At 48.5% G+C, this 17,488-nt stretch overlaps 1 protein-coding gene across 4 annotated transcripts in view; it reads left to right on the top strand.

Moving 5' to 3' along the window:
* The first annotated feature begins 41 nt into the window (after nucleotides 1-41).
* The window catches only part of ASAP2 (ArfGAP with SH3 domain, ankyrin repeat and PH domain 2), a 156,203-nt gene continuing 138,756 nt past the window's right edge, over nucleotides 42-17,488 (top strand). For 2 of the 4 annotated variants that reach the window (XM_040224953.1, XM_040224954.1), the window contains exon 1: nucleotides 42-273. In XM_040224953.1, the coding sequence (XP_040080887.1) occupies nucleotides 148-273 (126 nt within the window). In that variant the 5' untranslated portion in view covers nucleotides 42-147. The remainder of the gene's footprint in view (nucleotides 274-17,488) is intronic. The other 2 variants (XM_040224956.1, XM_040224955.1) reach the window with 1 other exon arrangement.

Here is a 17,488-nt window from a genome sequence, read left to right as displayed (position 1 = left end):
CGTGCGGCTCCCGCGGCGGCGGCCCGCGCCCCGGCGCCTTCCTTTGTCCGCGGGCCGGCCGGCGGCGTCCGGGCGGCTGATCGGAGCCCGCGCTAAGCGGCTGAGGCGGCGGCTGCCCCGCGGCCGGCCGCCCGCCGCGCCGAGGCGATGCCGGACCAGATATCCGTGTCGGAATTCGTGGCCGAGACCCATGAGGACTACAAGGCGCCCACGGCCTCGAGCTTCACCACGCGCACGGCGCAGTGCCGGAACACCGTGGCGGCCATCGAGGAGGTGAGCGGCGCCCGCGGGCCTCGGGGGCGGCCGGGGGCGACTCCGACCGCAGGTAGTGCCGCGCCCCGGCGCGCCCCCCACCCAGCCCGCCCCCGCCCGGGCCCGGCTCCGGCATCCCGGGAAAAAGTTTCTTTCCCTCGGAATCCGGACGCGGCCGGGCGATCTCTGCCCGAAACAGAAGCCCTTTGTTCCAGGAGAAGGCTGCTGCTGCCAGGCTACCTTCGGCCCTTTTAAGACCACCCCCCGCTCCTTTCCTCCCCAGACCCCCGCGGGGCCCCGGGCCGGACGGTTCACACCCCGCCTCCCCACCCCGCGCCCCGCCAACTTTGGCCCGAGAGTCGGGGCGGTGGTGAGCGGGGAGCTCTCCGTGGCCGTCGCGGAGGGGTCATCGGCTCGCCCGCGGGCCCCCGGCGCCCCCCCGCCACCCTCTATCCTCAGCTTGGGGAATTGCCCGGGTGCCCAGCCTGCTCGGCGCGGCGCTCTGTGCCCGGGGCCCTGCTCTGCCGGACTCGAGGGCCGGTCTGGGGGACCCCGACTGCCCAGGAAAGGTGTGCGCACCTTTAGCCAGGGAGGCCCGCCCCATCCCTCAGCGCGCCCGAGGAGGAGTGCGGGGAGTCGGGCTTCTGATCCGAAGGCCTTTGCTCCCCTCCTCTCCCCAGCCCCCACCATCCCGGGGTGTGTGTGTCTTACCTGATCGCACCCCCCGGACGCCTCCCTTCCTCATCAGCGTGGAAAAGGCCTGATTTTAGGCAAGGTGCAGAGTCATCGTCTGCTGCTAACTAGGAAGCCCTCCACGTCCTGGCCGAGCGCACTTAGGACCAGCAGGCTTAGATGACGATCAGAACGGCCTGCTACGAAGAGCAGGGTTTGGGAGGCCAGGGCCCCCGCTGACTGTGGTTTGGGGCTTTTCCTCGCTTCTCTGCCCTCATTTACCCTTGTCTGTCAGACGGGACAAGCAGTGCATCCTTTCCAGGGTGGTGATGAGACAACTGTGTGTCAAGTGCTTGGCTTATACTAAATAGGTATATACTAAATATACTAAATAGGTAACTGGTTTACAAGCCCTGTCGTGCCGCTATTGAATCGGTGATCACCTTCGCCGCCGCAATGTCAAGGTACATTCTTGAAATGGGGTATGGTAGGTATTTTAGGAGAGGACTGGGCCTGAGTGAGTGAAGGGAGGTCACCAGAAGAGCTTAATTAAGCGATGGCATTCAGTTTTTTGCCCGTTTGAACAAAGCAGCTGCTGTTTAGGAACTGCTTGGGAAAAAATAAATCCAGAATGTTTTCCCTTAATGAAAAAAAATTTCCTTTGTAGGCATAAACGGTCAATAATAGGCTAAATGAAAAGCAGCAGATTCAGCGTTCTGAATGTTTTAAGTGTAGTAACGGCATCCGCCCCTCCCTCCTTCCCCGCCCCCCCCCCCCACCTTTTTTTTTTTGTGGAAGAGAGCTTCATGTAAACGTTCTGGAGTGAGCTGTGTGATCCCACATCACTTAATTCTACTCTTATTCGCAAGGCTTCAATATGATGCCTTCAAATTAGGCTGATGGGGGATGAGCATCATAAGTTTCTTCAGAAGTGCTGGTTGAAAAGCAAGAAAAAAACTTCCGAAGTGTTTTGAAAATACATCATTAATAATGTTTATGGACTGATCACAACACAAAAGGTAGCTGAGTATGTTTTCAGGGAAGGGAGCTTTTAGACACCATGCCGTAAAAAGAATGCTTACTTGTGTTTAAAGTTCTGTTTCCTTTCCTTACTGCAGTTTGTCGGTTAAATATTATTAACACTGGCAGATGTTGGAAAGCTAGGCAAATAGGAGTTGCTATTAAAATTGGCATACCCTTTTCTTGATTAATGTGAGTTTGCGGTGTGTAGTTCCAAAGCTCTTTTAGTGTGCTGGGCAGATTACCCTAGAGCTCAGTTTCTGAGTGGATGAAAGAGAGACCGGATTTGGTCATTTTATTACACTGCAAGCTTGCTCCATGTTGCGTCTAAGAACACGAATTGGTTAAAATCTCAGAAAAAGGAAAAAAAAAAGAAACTCATTACAGGTCTGTCTCACTTTAAGCAGATCTTGTACACATACTGAAATGGCGCTACATGTGAGCTTACATTTATGAGAGAACTGAATTGGGAACAGTTTTATTTAACAAGTGTGTCTTCATATTTTGATTTTAATCAAGCATGTGCTCTTCCTGCAGACAGTGGTTATTGGAACAGAGTTACTCATTTCACAGAAATAAATATAAAATTTGCAAGTGCATGGTCCTATGTTTAAACAAATGTGTCACAGAATTAGTAAACTAATTTTGAACTGAGTAACCTTTGTGTATCTATTATTTCCAGGATAGGCTATGTCTGCTAAAAATCATCCTACAACTGAAGTGTACTTTTTCTTTGATAGGCACGCCTGTAGCTGGACTACCCTACCTTGTACTATGAACCTCTCATCTGTTGTATTTATTTCTCATCCCCACGTTACACATGAGGAAGTTGAGGCTTAGAGACGTTAATTTGCTCAAGGTTATAGCGCTAGTAAGTTAAAGAGCTAGAGTTTGAACTTGGCTCCATGTTTGCAGAAATGATGCTGTTATTTGTTACTTGCAGTAAGGCTGAATTCTCTAAATGACTCTTGTCAGATTGTCCAAGTTCAAACTCCGCCACTGGCCAGTTGTGTGAACTTGGATGAGATACCTAATGTTTTCTCATTTGCCTTGATGTTAGTCTGGATAACAATACCTGTCTGCCTTGGAGAGGTGTGAGGGTTTAATGAGATAGTCCACAACACAGTACCTGGTGTATTACACAGACAACCGGTGTAATACATGCTAACTGCTTTAACAGTTTGTATTATAATTAATCCATAGAACCTGATTATATTTGGCCCCAAGATGAGATTTACATGGGTGGGTTGATGTGGCCTAGGAGAGTAAGGGGAAGGAATGGTTGAATGAGTAAGTGAATGGAAAGCTACTACATGTCTGCTAACCATTGCTTTTTAACTGGTTTGTTGTCTTGGCAGCAGGTCAGCACAGCAGTGTTTTAAAATTTTCACTTGGTGATCTCTTGGTGAAGTAATTGTTTTGCATGGTTTTAGCCAAGTCTGGTGCTTCAACTGGGATCTGCCCTGTGTTTTTGGAAATAATGGAAAAAGTCAGTAGTGACTGAATCTGAAAACCCTCCCCTCTACCGTTTGTGGGGGTTTTATTGCTGTCTCACTTTCTTTGAGTCTCTGAGCTCTTTGAAATATTCTCAGAATAGGGAAAAGTTGTACACGTATGTGAAATGTTCATAGTTAGACCCTCCTGGAGCACCAGCCATTCTGTCATGCTTATTTGGCTTTGTCAGATACATAGTTTTAAAAATAAATTTGATGTTGACTCGTAAGTATTAAAATTTAATCTGCTTCCTTCCGGGCCATAGTTCTCCACTCTGTTGTCCTTGGTTGCCTTGGAAATCTCATTGCTGTCACAAGCACAAGGTTCTAACTGCAGGGAGAGAAGGAGCATCTGGACTGCCCAGACTCCCGGGGGCCTTGCTATCCTTGGGGCCAGATGCCCCTCCCAGCAGCTATTAGTGGGAACCCGACCTGTGTACTTTTTAGGCAAGAGTATGATTCTAAACCTTAGCCCTGTGTGACTTGTTTGAAAAACGCCTTTTCCAAATAGCAGATTAATGGATTTTAGATTTATTGTCGGGTTTCCTTGATGGCTCAGATGATAAAGAATCTGCCTGCAATGCAGGAGACCGAGATTTGATCTCTTGAGTTGGAAAGATCCCTGCAGAAGCGAATGGTTACCCACTCCAGTATTCTTGCCTGGAGAATCCCACGGACAGAGGAGCCTGATGGGCTACAGTCCATGGGATTGCAGAGTGAAAGAACATCACCTACTTGCCCAGTCCATTCTTATTTTCAGAAATGAGCTTGTATGGGTCAGTCAGGACCACCGTAAAAAAAAATAGACATATGTTTATTTATGTGGCTGCGTCGGGTCTTACTTGTGGCAGGTGGGATCTTTGCTGTGTCCCTCTGACTCTCTGATTGTATTGCGCTGCCTCCAGAGCTCGGGCGCTCAGTAACTTAGGCTCAGGGTCTTAGTTGCTCCATGGCATGTGGGATCTTTGTTCCCCGGCCAGAGTTCAAACCTGCTTCCCCTGCACTGCTCAGGGCAGATTCTTAACCACTGGACCATCAGGGAAGTCCCAGGACCGCCTTTTTATGCTCTGTTCTGTAATCCAGACATAGGCATCTGGAAATCTTGGAGTGATTTGAAAGAATGATCTCTGCTTACGAGATTCCCATTCTCCACAAACACACCCCACCCCGCTTCCCCTTCAATTTGTCTCTTTCTTGTGATTAACAGTTAAAGTACTAATGCCTTCCTGGTGGGGTTTCAGGCCTGTCCCTCATTCAGTATTTAGTAAGTGCTGCTCTGTGCCAGGTGATGGAAAGAGAGTTCCCAGGAGGAATGTGTTCTACCTTTGAAGCAGCCTGCAGTTGAGTGGGAGAGACAGCCATCCTATAAACAAATCAATGCAGTAAAATATTGTTAGGTTGTGACCACAAGATTGTCCAAAATCCTGGATGCCCAGGAATGGCAGGGGTCAGGTGTGTCTGGGGCCATGGATAGGAGGGCCTTGGTGATGATGTGGGATCAAGTCTTGAAGTCAAGATAGTCATCTGTGGGTTACCACGTGCTTTAATTACTAAGTTGTCTCAATAGAGCCTTTTGTATTTGTCTCCCCGCCTTAGGTAAATATTGACCCACTCCTGAAGTGATGGCCATCTAGGCCTCTGGTTGGATTTTCATAGCCAATCCACAGAGCACTGCTTAGACCACGAATTTGGAATAATCCTCGATTCTTAGCCTCCCCATTCCCAGGCCTTGCTGCCTTTCTTCATGGAACACATGCATTCTAGATCTGCACTGTCCAGTTTGTTCTTCAGTCGCTCAGTCATGTCCAACTCTCTGTGACCCCATGACTGCAGCACGTCAGGCTTCCCTGTCCTTCACTATCTCCTTGAGTTTGCTCACACTCATGTCCATTGAGTCAGTGATGCCATCCAACCATCTCACCCTCTGTCATCCCCTTCTCCTCCTGCCCTCAATCTTTCCCAGCATCAGGGTCTTTTCCAGTGAGTCCTTTCTTCACATCAGGTGGCCAAAATATTGGAGCTTCAGCTTCAGCATCAGTCCTTCTAGTCAATATTCAGGGTTGGTTTCCTTGAGAATTGACTGGTTTGATCTCGTTGCAGTCTAAGGGACTCTCCAGAGTCTTCTCCAACACCACAGTTCAAAAGCATCAATTCTTCTGCACTCAGCTTTCTTTATAGTCCATGACTACTGGAAAAACCGTAGCTTTGACTAGACAGACCTTTTTCAGCAAAATGATGTCTCTGGTTTTGAATACACTGTCTAGGTTTGTCATAGCTTTCCTTCCAAGGAGCAAGTGTCTTTTAATTTCATGGCTGCAGTCACCATCCACAGTGATTTTGGAGCCCAACAAAATAAAATCTGTCATTCCTTCCACATTTTTCCCAACATGAAGTGATGGGACTAGCAATGGTTAATTTTAGGCAGTATCCAACATGGCAGCCTGAAATCAAGCATTCAGTTTCTCCGCTGCCCCAGCCACATTTCAAGTGCTAATTAGCACATGTGCATTGGACAGTGTAGGTTTAGAACATTTTCGTCATCACAGAAAGTTCTGCCAGACAATGCTTTTTAGATGCTTGCAACTCAGAAGGGTCTACTGACAGCAGCATCGGCATCACCTAGAAGTTTGTTAGAAACGCAGACTATCAGAGCCCACCTTAAGCCTTGGAATCAGAATCTATGGTTTCCCAAGATCTCCAGGTGCATTCTGTACACATGAAGGTTTGAGAAATGCTGTTCTCACGGTGACTGATAGTAGAATCACTTGCAGGGAGGGAGGAGGTTGTAGAATAGAGAGATGCCCGGCCCACTCCATGAAATTCCAACTTTATTAGTTAGGGTGGGCCCTGAAGCACTGGCATTTTCTAAAGCCACCCCCTAAATGAGGCTGATGATCACTGCAGTAAAGTAATGTAATGCCAGGTAGTGATAAGCAGTAGAATGAGACTCTGAAGAGCAGAAAACTGAAATCAGGAGAGGCCTCTCTGAAGAGGTGGCATGAGAGCAGAGCCCAGGATGCAGTGAGGAGCCAGGGAGAGGCAGCTTGTGAACAGGCCCCAAGATGGGGTTGACTCAGCCATCCTGGAGGAGAGGAGGGGTGAGGGTGGGGGCCAGGCAGGCCAGATCACAGGAGGCCTTGGTGATGTCGGGAGGGAGTTGGATTTTGCTCTCATGTGGTGGGAAGCCGTTGGAGGATTTGATCTGATTTACGTTATTGACATTTCAGGTTGGTTGTTCCAGGCAGGATAGACAGGCAGGGCATGAGAGAACACAGGGAGACTGGTGGGGGCTGGGGGTCTTCCCGGCTGGCAGTGGGGACAATGAGAGTCCTATGGAGACCCTCTGTGCTGACGGTCCTGGTGTGCGCTGGGGCCAGGTGAACAGAACTGGGTCCCTGTCCCAGTGGAGGCAGAGGCCAGGCTCCGGCCCCCGAAGAGTGGACCTGCTGGTGTCCCCCTGGCGAAGCTGACACCCCGGTGCTACTTAGTGTCGAGGCCCGTTGTGTGCTGCTCAGCACGGCTTGCTCGGAAGTTGTGTTGAAACCAGTGCTGGACGTTCATTTGGTTTTCCACAGACACGGATCAGAGAAGGGAGTGAGGATGCAGAGCTGTGTGGACAGGGTGTTTGCTTCTCTCCTCTTGTTTGTAGGTAGATGTCGCCGGTGACCCTTTCTTACTGGTGTCGGATGCCTGGGACACTGTTCCCATTCAGCTCCCCAAACACTCTTCTTTCCACTAAAAAAGAGGTGGTGAATTCATGTCCCCCCTCCTGCCGCAATAGGCACCTGCCTGCTTTGCTTATACTTTCTCTGTGTCATATGGCCTTCAGGTGGTGGCCAGGATCCTTCCAGGAGTTTTGTACCATTATGGTTTTATCGTGTGGTCGATGTGGAATAAATGAACCAGAGCTGGAATGCTGGGGCTGCGTTTTCTTTTGTATTTGGTTGTCTTGGGTCTCCTGATTCATAAATACATCTGGACACCTACCCGTGTATTTTCAGTGTGCGGTGCCAGTGATGTAAAAGTGGGCGGGACCAGCTCCTTCCCCGTAAAGCCCTTTTTCTCAGGCTTTTGTGTGCAGTTAGTGTTTATCCCTTCAGCCCTTTTTTTGTGCCATGGACCCTCTGGAACTCTGGTGAAGATGTTTCAGAAAGATGTTTTAATGCATTGAATTAATTGAACCCAGGTCTCCTGCATTGCAGGTGGATACTTTACTGTGTCTGAGCCACCAGGGAAGCCCAAGAATACCGGAGTGGGTAGCCTATCCCTTCTCCAGGGGATCTTCCCAACCCAGGAATCAAAGCAGGGTCTCCTACATTGCAGGTAGATTGTTTACCAGCTGAGCTACCAGGGTCCCCACATAGAATCTTAAACAGGACGAGATATATTGAAATACAGTTAGAAAAATATTTGAAAAAATCTATCATACTAACATGTATTTCTGCATTGAATATCAAAATTTGGTTGGTTGTGGGTCTAATAAATATTTTAATTTTGAGGTCCTGATGAATGTAAGCAATGTGGGGAGCTATTTCTAACGACTCTAAAACTATATTAAGTCTTCTCTTTGGAGTCACAGGTACTGCTGATGTTACCATGGTGTGTTGCTTACATTCATAATTGAGGGAAGTGCTAAATTTCAGTTGGGGGCTAATGAAATATAGATGTAATTATTTTTTCCAATCCCAGCTCTCTGAATTCAGACTAAGAATTCCAGGCTTGACAAGATTATTTTAGTTGATTGTCTTTTGGAGTGAGTGAGTGAGTGACTCACTCTGTAACAGTGTTGTTTAAACAAGCCTCGTGATTATTACAATGTCATTGTCTTGAATTGGTTCTTGGAGTTCAGCAGAGAGGGGTGACACCCCGAGCCTGTGTTACAATCATCGAGTAGTAAAGGTGCTTAGAGGAACTAGGGGTGGAGGGCAAAGCTGTCAGTGGTGGTTGGACAGCCATGCTCTCCGCATTTTTTTCAAGGTCGGGGCTTGGCAGTTTCTCATACGATCCCAGGTTAGTTCATACCCGCGTGCTTGCCTTGGAGTTCAGTGACACTGTGAATTGCATCTATGAGTCTTGTAGTTAGGACCCTGAGCTGGGCTGCTCAGTTCTCCTATTTTTGCCTTTCTTGTTTTTCTGGTTTGTCATCTGCTGTCCTTAACTCTGAAGGGCAAGCTTGGGTATGAAGTGATAGGTTTATAGGTACCTTCTGCCCAGAATTCTAAGGGGAGACTTGGACTTCCGCCTTCTTCTCAGTGAGGGTAACATATCTGAAACGATGCTGTTGTTGCATGAGTGTGTTTGGGGTGTCTACAGCGTAGCTGAAATGTTACTCTCAGTCCCTTTTTTTTTCTTTTCTCTTGCCTCTTAGCTCTTATTGGATGCTTACAGTATGCCAGGCTTGCTTTAAATTTTTTACACATATTAACTCTTAACTTGTTCAGTGATTACAAAGATCCTGTAAGGTCCCCGGAACCTAAACCACTTTACCAGGAGCACAGAGCTAGGAAGTGGTGGAGCCAGGATTCAAATGCAAGCATTTTGACACACGAGTTTCCGCTTCTGTAGCTGCCGGCTGCTTCTGTGGATCCTGCCCTGGAAAACGCCATCCATGTTGCTGCCTCTGTGATTAATTGGCGTGACCTCTCTCTTGCTGTCCAGTTTAGTACCACGCACCTGCTGTCTTCCTTGAGTGGGTGCTTCTGGGGAATGCTTGCTGCCTCTCTGCCTCCTCTATGTTGCCCCCCAAATGGTTCCTCTTTACTCCCTTCACCGCTCTGCTGATATGCCCAGCCCTGCAGAGCCCAGTGGCCCCGGGCACTGCTCATACCCTGGCAGGAGGCCTGCCCTACTAACGGGATTATCATCTTCCTGCTCCAGCTGAAGATGGCTCTGTCAATATGATTTTATATGCAAGTGCTGGCAATCAAAGTCCTTGGCTGGTGAAGGCAGTTCCTGCAAATGATGAGTTGCCTTGGCTTTTAGGATTCTAGCCAGGTAATCGGATTTGAGGGCCTCTTTCCTAGAAATCACAATCTTAATAGAGTTTTTTTTGTTGTTGTTGTTTTAAATTTTTAACACCAATAGTTGACATTTCTTTGAGCCCTAACTCTGTGTTAAGGGCTGTGCTGTGTTTTAATTGGAAGTTTTTGATGATTGAATCCTTTCATTTGGCCTGTCTGGTATAGATCCTGTTACTGTTACCTCTGTTTTACAGTTGAAGTCACCAAGGCTCAGACAAGTGCTGTGACTGCAGGTAGCTAGCCTGCCCCACAGTTAGCAGATGATGGAACCAGGAACCCCAGCCACGCTGAGATCAGCCTGTGTGCTTAAGACTGTTTTCCTGCTGGTCCCTCCCCGATGGTCTCCTGCTGGCATCTCTGTTGCTGGTAAAGATCCCTCTTTAGGTGTTTCTCTGGGCTTCAGTCGTGCAGGTTGATAGTCGTCCACCTTCTGCAGGTCGGTCTCCACTGTCGATGCCGTCGAGGTGAGGCTGCCTGAGCAGGGTCGTCAGACTCTAACCCTTGGGGAGGTGCTTCACATCTGTCAGAGGTGTTTATTAAGTGGCCTTCCCTGCTTTGGCGGAGAAGGCAGTGGCACCCCACTCCAGCACTCTTGCCTGGAAAATCCCATGGATGGAGGAGCCTAGTGGGCCCCAGTCCATGGGGTTGCTGAGTTGGACACGACTGAGCGACTTCACTTTCACTTTTCATTCTCATGCATTGGAGAAGGAAATGGCAACCCACTCCAGTGTTCTTGCCTGGAGAATCCCAGGGACAGGGGAGTCTGGTGGGCTGCCGTCTCTGGAGTCGCACAGAGTCAGACACCACTAAAGCGACTTAGCAGCAGCAGCAGCAGCCTGCTTTGGAGTGAGTTAGAAGGATACATACCCCACCCCCAGAGCTGAGGACATTGTCACAGCTGCTTGTAGAGGACTCCAGAGCCACATAGGCAGTGAGCAGTCCCATCCAGTGTCCCCCCAGTGTCAACAGATAGGTGTTTAGAGAGCGACCACTGCAGGGTTACAGATGTGACTTGTCTAGGCAGACTGAGTACCCTGCTGGCAGTCAGGGAACTCTTGGGGAGATTCTGAGGGGAAGGGAGAGTGTTCAGTCCCTGTATTGTATCTGTTTCTCTGCTAGGCCTGATCTGATAGCTCTCCTGGTGTTGGGCCTTAGGCAGCTGATTTCACTGGTCCAGCCTCAGTGGCCTCAGCTGTAAAGTGGAGGGTGGATGAGATGTTTTTTAACATGGTGTCTGCAACACAGTTCACCTGCCTCTTGCCTTCTTTCCTTCTCCTGACCATCTCCTCCACTTTCTCTTGGCCATTCAAATCCATACCTTTCGAGAGGTTAGAGGTGAAAATATCCCTTTGTCTACTCTCCCGTTAAACATTCCTTCCTCCAAAATACCACTGGAGTCGATAAGGTGGTTGGCCCAGAGGCTGGAATTTCTTTGGGTGCATCACTAGTTTGTCTGGGACAAATGGGGCTCTGTACTTTGCCATCCCGTCTCATGGTGAAGGGTCTTTCCAGGTGCATGCCTTGGTTTCTTGATTACAGCTCTGTTGTGCTTGGCTTCTCTGGTGAAAAGAAGCAGGACTTGCCGGTGTGGTCTCTGATTGCAAAGTCTGTTAGCGGGAGCATCACTGTTGATCTCCTGGTTGCAGATATGTGCCTCATTCAGCTGGATGTGCCGTGGTACCTTGGAGTTTTCCAGTCCAGGGCCAGGCCTTGTCTGTCTCTGCAGCAGCGAGCTCATAATGGTCCATTGTTTTTCCTAGTTATCCTAGCCTTTTGGCTGCTTCTTTCTGTAAGCATCATTTTGACCTGTTCATGGTGGGGACCCCTTGCTTCTTGACCAAAGGTAACTGTTGAGCTTCCTGGTTTTCTTCTCATCTTTTAAACTCTCTTGTGGGTTTTTCTTTTGTGGCCAGTAGGAATGAGGTGTGTTTACTCCTTGGGTTGTTAGGCTGTCAGAACCTGCAGCTTTTGCTTGCCGTGGTGGTAGCTTGCCAGGCCACAGGCTTTTCTCATGGGGAAGAGGTATCAGGAAGGGTGGTACACGGCGGAAATCGTAAGGAAGCAGAAGGCTCCCCACCACCTCCATCTCTCTTCCCTTCCCTCCTCCACGCTATGATTTCTTTCCCTTGGAGACCAGGTTGCTGATGCTGGTGACTAGGCGGTGTCCAAAGCTGAAAATTCTCACCTCCCTTCTTTTTTCTCCTGCGTTCTCTTGCCTGCACTCCTTTGGTGTATTTCCAGACCCCCAGGCCCTGTACGTCCTTTTTAAAGCGGATTTTCCAGCCAGAGGGGACTCACAAGGGAAGATTTCGTTTGGGGTTTCAGTCTGTGGCTTTCTTTCCTGGGGAACTGCTCTTTGGTGATGACATTTCACGGTGGCCTCCTTTCCTACCACCCTGCCTCCTCTCAGTTTTCCAGGAACTGGTGTTTATTGTTCTGTCTTTTAAAAATGATTTATTGTCTTCTGAAACAGTGTGGAAAGAGCTTAATTTTTTGAAGTGCACCGTCTTCTTCTTTATGGCCAGAGCAAAGTAAAGGTTTGATTGATCTTATGACACAGTTGCTTTAGTCATAGCTAATGTGAAGTCTCTTAAGGGCTTCTGTTTTATTTGATCTTTTAAATTTATGAACCTCCTTGCATCCCTGAGCATCTGTGCACAACGCCAGTGAGGCCTAGGGTGTCACATTCAGGGCTTTATTCCTGCCCCTGATGCACTGCAAGCTGTTAGAGCGTTCTGACAGTTGGTTAGGTTTTGGGTTGAATTAGGGAGTAGTGATGGAGAAGGAAATGGCAACCCACTCCAGTACTCTTGCCTGGAAAATCCGATGGATGGAGGAGCCTGGTAGGCTGCAGTCCACGGGGTCGCTAAGAGTCGGACATGACTGAGCGACTTCCCTTTCACTTTTCACTTTCATGCATTGAAGAAGGAAATGGCAACCCACTCCAGTGTTCTTGCCTGGAGAATCCCAGGGACAGGCTAGCCTGGTAGGCTGCCGTCTATGGGGTCGCACAGAGTCGGACACGACTGAAGCGACTTAGCAGCAGCAGCCGGAGTAGTGGTGCCAGCAGATGACTGTTTCAGGAATTTGTTACTGGTTTTCCCAAGGAAAACATATTGTTAGGTTGAATAATTAAAGCCAGTGGTAGACATGTGTTAGAAAGTAAACAGAAGAAAAAGCTGTTGTCAGTAGCTGCTAGAACACCCATCTTGTTTCTCTATAGGTCAGGGTCATCCTCAGGGTTCTCAAAAAGGCCAGGTAGTGAAATAGAAATAATAGGGACCAGTGCTCAACAGCTGAGACCAGTGGAAGGGAGGAAGAGAGAACACTGGACTCACTCAGAGTGTGGGGCTACCCCTTCTCCAGGGATCCCTGAGGTCTCTCCCAGCTCAGCAGCAGATCTAACAAGACTTTGAGTCGGTGCTCTCTGCCCTAATGGGCAGGGAGGCATGTGATCCATTGAGGGGGGTTTGCATGAGAATGGTTTTTGAGCTTTGCTGTGTGATTTTGATGACATTTATTTCACTGAGAAAATTTACTTCCATGGAACAACTCCTTCCTTTGGTGTTGGTCTGAATGTGGCATTAAGGACATCTTTCAGGATGGGGTTTGGGCCATGGCAGAATGACGTGGAATCAGTTTCTGGGTCACGCAGACTTTCGTGAGGACAACCCTCGGCTCTTAGATGTCTGCGGTTAAGGAGCATGCGGTTTGCTGTCAGACCTCAGAGTGTCTTGGCATTTCCTTCTCGGGGGCGAGGGAGGTTTGGCATCCGCAGTTAGGCCTGCTTTTGGTTTTCCTGTTGGACTCTCCTGCCAGACCCTGAGAGTGCCTCAGGTTAAGTGTCCCTTCTCTTTGAATCCTCGGAGTCCCAGGTGGTTCCCAGACGGTGGTTCTCAGAAATTGTCTGTTGAGTGTGAAGGCCTGGGTAATCTTTGTTTCTGTGATTTTATATCTTGACTTTCAAATGGCTTGCTGTATGTTTAGAAATAAATTTGTTTTGATTTGCACAATCAAGATTGTCATGTTATCCTTTGAAACAGGTAAATCTTTATAAGAATTACCGAAATCTCCTCTCTCTAAAGCACCCTGATATCAACTTTCTTCATTGAAAAATACCTCTCTTATTCTGTAAAGCCTTCCCTAACATCCCTCGTCTATCAGAACTTCCTTCTCTTTTTTAATAATTTTTAAATTTTATTTTTTGGCTGTGCTGGGTCTCTGTTGCTGTGTTGGATTTTCTCTAGTTGTGGCAAGTGGGGGCTACTCTAGTTGCAGTGTGTGGGTTTCTCCTTGTGGGAGCTTCTCTTGTTGTGGAGCAAGGGCTCTAGGGCCTGTGGGCTTCAGTAGTTTCAACTCCAGGCTCAATAGTTTCGCTGCATGGACTTAACTGCTCCGAGGAATGTGGGGTCTTCCTGGATCGGGACTCAAACCCGTGTCTCTTGCATTGGCAGGCAGATTCTTCACCACTGAGGCACCAGGGAAGCCCTTCTCTGAAATCTTAAAGCAGTTACTCTGACTCACTTTTGGATCAATCTATCCATCCATTGATTCAGGGTTTGGTTGATCCATCCGTCCATCCATTGATCTATTGATCCGTCAGTGGTGGATTGAGGCATCCGTCTGTCTGTCCATCCGTCCATCCATCCATCATTGGGGTAGACCTGGGCTGTCTCGTGCTTGACATGAAGTGTGCTGCGTGCAGTGTGGTGGGCCACGGCAGCTGCAGGTCCTCCGTGTGTGCCGAGAGTGGCCTGTGCTTCCCTCCTTGGTGCTCACTTGCTTCCGCAGGGCCGGAATCTCATCAGGGAGGACACAGGAGGGGGTCGCTTGTCTGAGGGTTTGGGGTCCTCAGAGTTGTCCCTGTTTGGTTAGGACAGAGGATGGCAAGCTTACAGTCCACGCTGTTTTTGTTTGCCAAAAAAAAAAAAAAAAAAAAGCTAAAACAAAACCAAATCTGAAGACTATATAACAGAGACTGTGTGGATGTGGCCTGCAAAGCTGGAACTACCTCATGTGGGGCCCTTTACAGCAAGTGCTTGTGCCCCAAGGAACGCGGATGGGCTGTGAGTGTAGAGTCTGGACTGAGTGGGCAGAGTGCTGGGGTGTGTGGAGCCTTTGGGAGGCTGAGTCCAATGGTCTGTGTGTCACACAAGCACGCTGAGCAGGTCTAATCCCTGTGGAGGCACCTTCTCTGCCCCAGGCTGCAGGAAAACACCACAGCTTTTGGGTAGAGGAGTGAAGTGAGCAGGGCTGGGCTTCAGGCAGCCCATCTGGTGTGGTAGGCAAGGGGGGCGGGGGGAGAGGGTCAGCCCTTTGTTGTTGGGGGGCCCTCAGAAGGGGTACTGTTTGCACCCCAAGTCCTGCGGGGGCCAAGCCCAGGCCCGCCCGCAGGAGTGGTCAGGGGTGACTCTCCTGAAGCAGGCATGCGTTCCCACCGTCAACCTGCTTCCTGCGTTTGTGTTCTCATTTCCTGAAACCAAACTGCAGACTCCTGAGAGCAGGCGCTCTTTTTTTTTTCTTTTAAATATGCTTATATTTTTACTTAAACTTGACTGTTTTTCAAAACACGGTTTGGGCTGGACAAGTTTTATGCCCATTTTACAGCTGAGAAAACAGCCTCCCAGGCATCTCGTGGCTTCATAAAAGAAGACAGTCAGTGACAGCCCTGAGAATTGAGCCCAGATCTCACAGCTCTTGTCACTGAGGGATCTTTCTGTCTCCCAGAGCAACTGAGTACCTGCTCAGTTATCGTTTTATGGAGTTAAAAAAGATGTGGGTACAGTATTTATGCACAGATTCTGTACGCTTAGAAGCTTCTTTGTTCAGTCTATTTTAAAAGAGATTCAGAATGATGTACATGTATCATTTGCTGAGTTACTGTCTTTAGAAATGGCTAGAGGACAGATAATTTAGAAATATTTGCACCTTACGTCAGAAGAAAGTTAATAGTACCCGTTACTATTAATACTAGTGGTATTAGCTGTCCCGGGAAAAGGTACTGTTTATTCATAATAAGCAGATAATAGCAGCAAGATTGGAGAGGAAAGCCCAGATAGCATTGAGTGTAGGTGTAATTATAATTTAAATTCCATGGGAAAGTGAAAGTGAAGTCGCTTAGTCATGTCCGACTCTTTGTGACCCGGTGGACTGTAGCCCACCAGGCTCCTCCATTAATGGGATTCTCCAGGCAAGAATACTGGAGTGGGTTGCCATTTCCTTCTCCAGGGGATCTTCCTGACCCAGGGATCAAACCCAGGTCTCCCACATTGCAGGCAGACGCTTTAACCTCTGAGCCACCAGGGAAGCCTAAATTCCATGGGGAGAGGGGTATTTAAATACAAGGTTTTTAGAGCTGAGTGGTAGTGTAAGGCATAACTCCAGTCTTGTCTGTAACAGGAGGTACTTTTTGGCCCTGTAACCTTGGAGACGTCATCAATCTTGAATTATTCATCATTGGAATGAAGTATCTTTTGAGAGAAGCATATCTTCTTCAGTATTAAAAATATGTTTCTCTCAGTGTCATAGTGAGTATTCTAGTTACATTGCATATTTCTTTCTTTCTTTCTTTCTTTTTAATATCCTGCCTACTCTACTTGGTTATCCTTGAGAAGAGAGAGAGGGTTTTAGGTGATAGCTATGTGGTACCCAGTCTTTGGGTCTATAATCATATTCCACATTTTTACAGTTTTCTCAGTCCTTTTTGTTGCTGTTCTGATATTTGACTTTAGATCTCTTTCTTTGGGGAAGGTCACTTTGGTGGCTGAAGGAGAACTGGGCCCATTTAGGGGCTGCTAGAGGATGTATTTTTGTTATGCTTGACAAGTAAGCAGCGCCCTTCTTCCTGAGTGGAGCTGATCAGTGATCGACAAATGAATGGTCTCTTTCCATCTGGTTGTCACACACAACGACGGTGCCGTTTGAACACTGAGTTTCTCAGACTCCCAGGGGACAACAGAATGTGTATATGAGTTGGCATGCCCAAATGCAAATGATTTCTATTGATACCTAATGTATGTAAATTTATGCTGCTTGGTTGACAAAGACATTATGAGTGATACTGTTTCTCAATAGTGTTATATAACTGAAATTTTTGTTTTATAGTCACAATGGTGAAGTACAATTCCTGCTAAATTTCTGTGACATTTCCAGCAGCTCCAAAGCTGGCTATGGGGCTGTCGCACCAGAGATGGAAGATTCCACATCTTCCGGAGTGAGTGAGTGCGTGCCTCTCTCCTGAAGGCCTTGACTGTCTTCTCCCCACGTGGAAATGCCCTGATTGAGGTCAGGGTGAAAGTGGATGGTCAGGGTAGTGCGATGACTCAGCAGAGAAGAGGGGTCTTAGTCCAGTTTGGGGCGGCGGTGCGTGGCACTGAGACAAGGGACTGCTTTGGGAAGAAAGTTATCTTTTTCCTTTTAACATTGAGTCCTTCTTTTCTCCTTCGGGCAATTACATTACATCTCAAATTCAGGAACAGAGAATCCAGACAGGTTGTGAGAGAGAAGGGTTTCGTCAGTAGAGTTGGTGGGATTTTGGGCCCCGTGTGCCTGGTGAACCCCGCTCAGCCCTGGTGGGAGACGTTGGCACTGGGCCGTGCTTCACCGAGTGGTCATGACAGCAGTATTAGCCCCGCTTCTGCTATCTTCACCTCCGCTCTCCCCTGAGCCCTGGCCGTGGCGTATCCCCATCTGGCAGTTACCCCACCTAAGGACTGTGTGCCCACCCTTGCTGAGCCGGGCTCTGGGGCAAGCTGCCCGGTGGGTAGATGTCCCTGCCCTCCCAACCATGCCGCTAGCCTGGCAGGAGAGGCCGGTGGCCAGTGTGCTTCCTGCAGGACCTGAACTTTTGCTAGGTCTGGAACCATAATCAGGCGTTAGGTAGCCTGCAACAAAGCCTAATGCACAAAAGAGCCCTCTGGGATATTTGCTGAGTAAATGGGAGAATGAATGATAGCAGGAGGTGAGACTTCTAGGTCGGGGACTAAGTACCTGAGCCCAAGGTGGGGCTGAGTAAATGGGAGAATGAATGAT

The sequence above is a fragment of the Oryx dammah genome, unplaced genomic scaffold (assembly GCF_014754425.2).
Source record: "Oryx dammah isolate SB20612 unplaced genomic scaffold, SCBI_Odam_1.1 HiC_scaffold_25, whole genome shotgun sequence".
Lineage (NCBI taxonomy): Eukaryota > Metazoa > Chordata > Mammalia > Artiodactyla > Bovidae > Oryx > Oryx dammah.
This window is presented reverse-complemented; position numbering and strand designations above follow the sequence as displayed.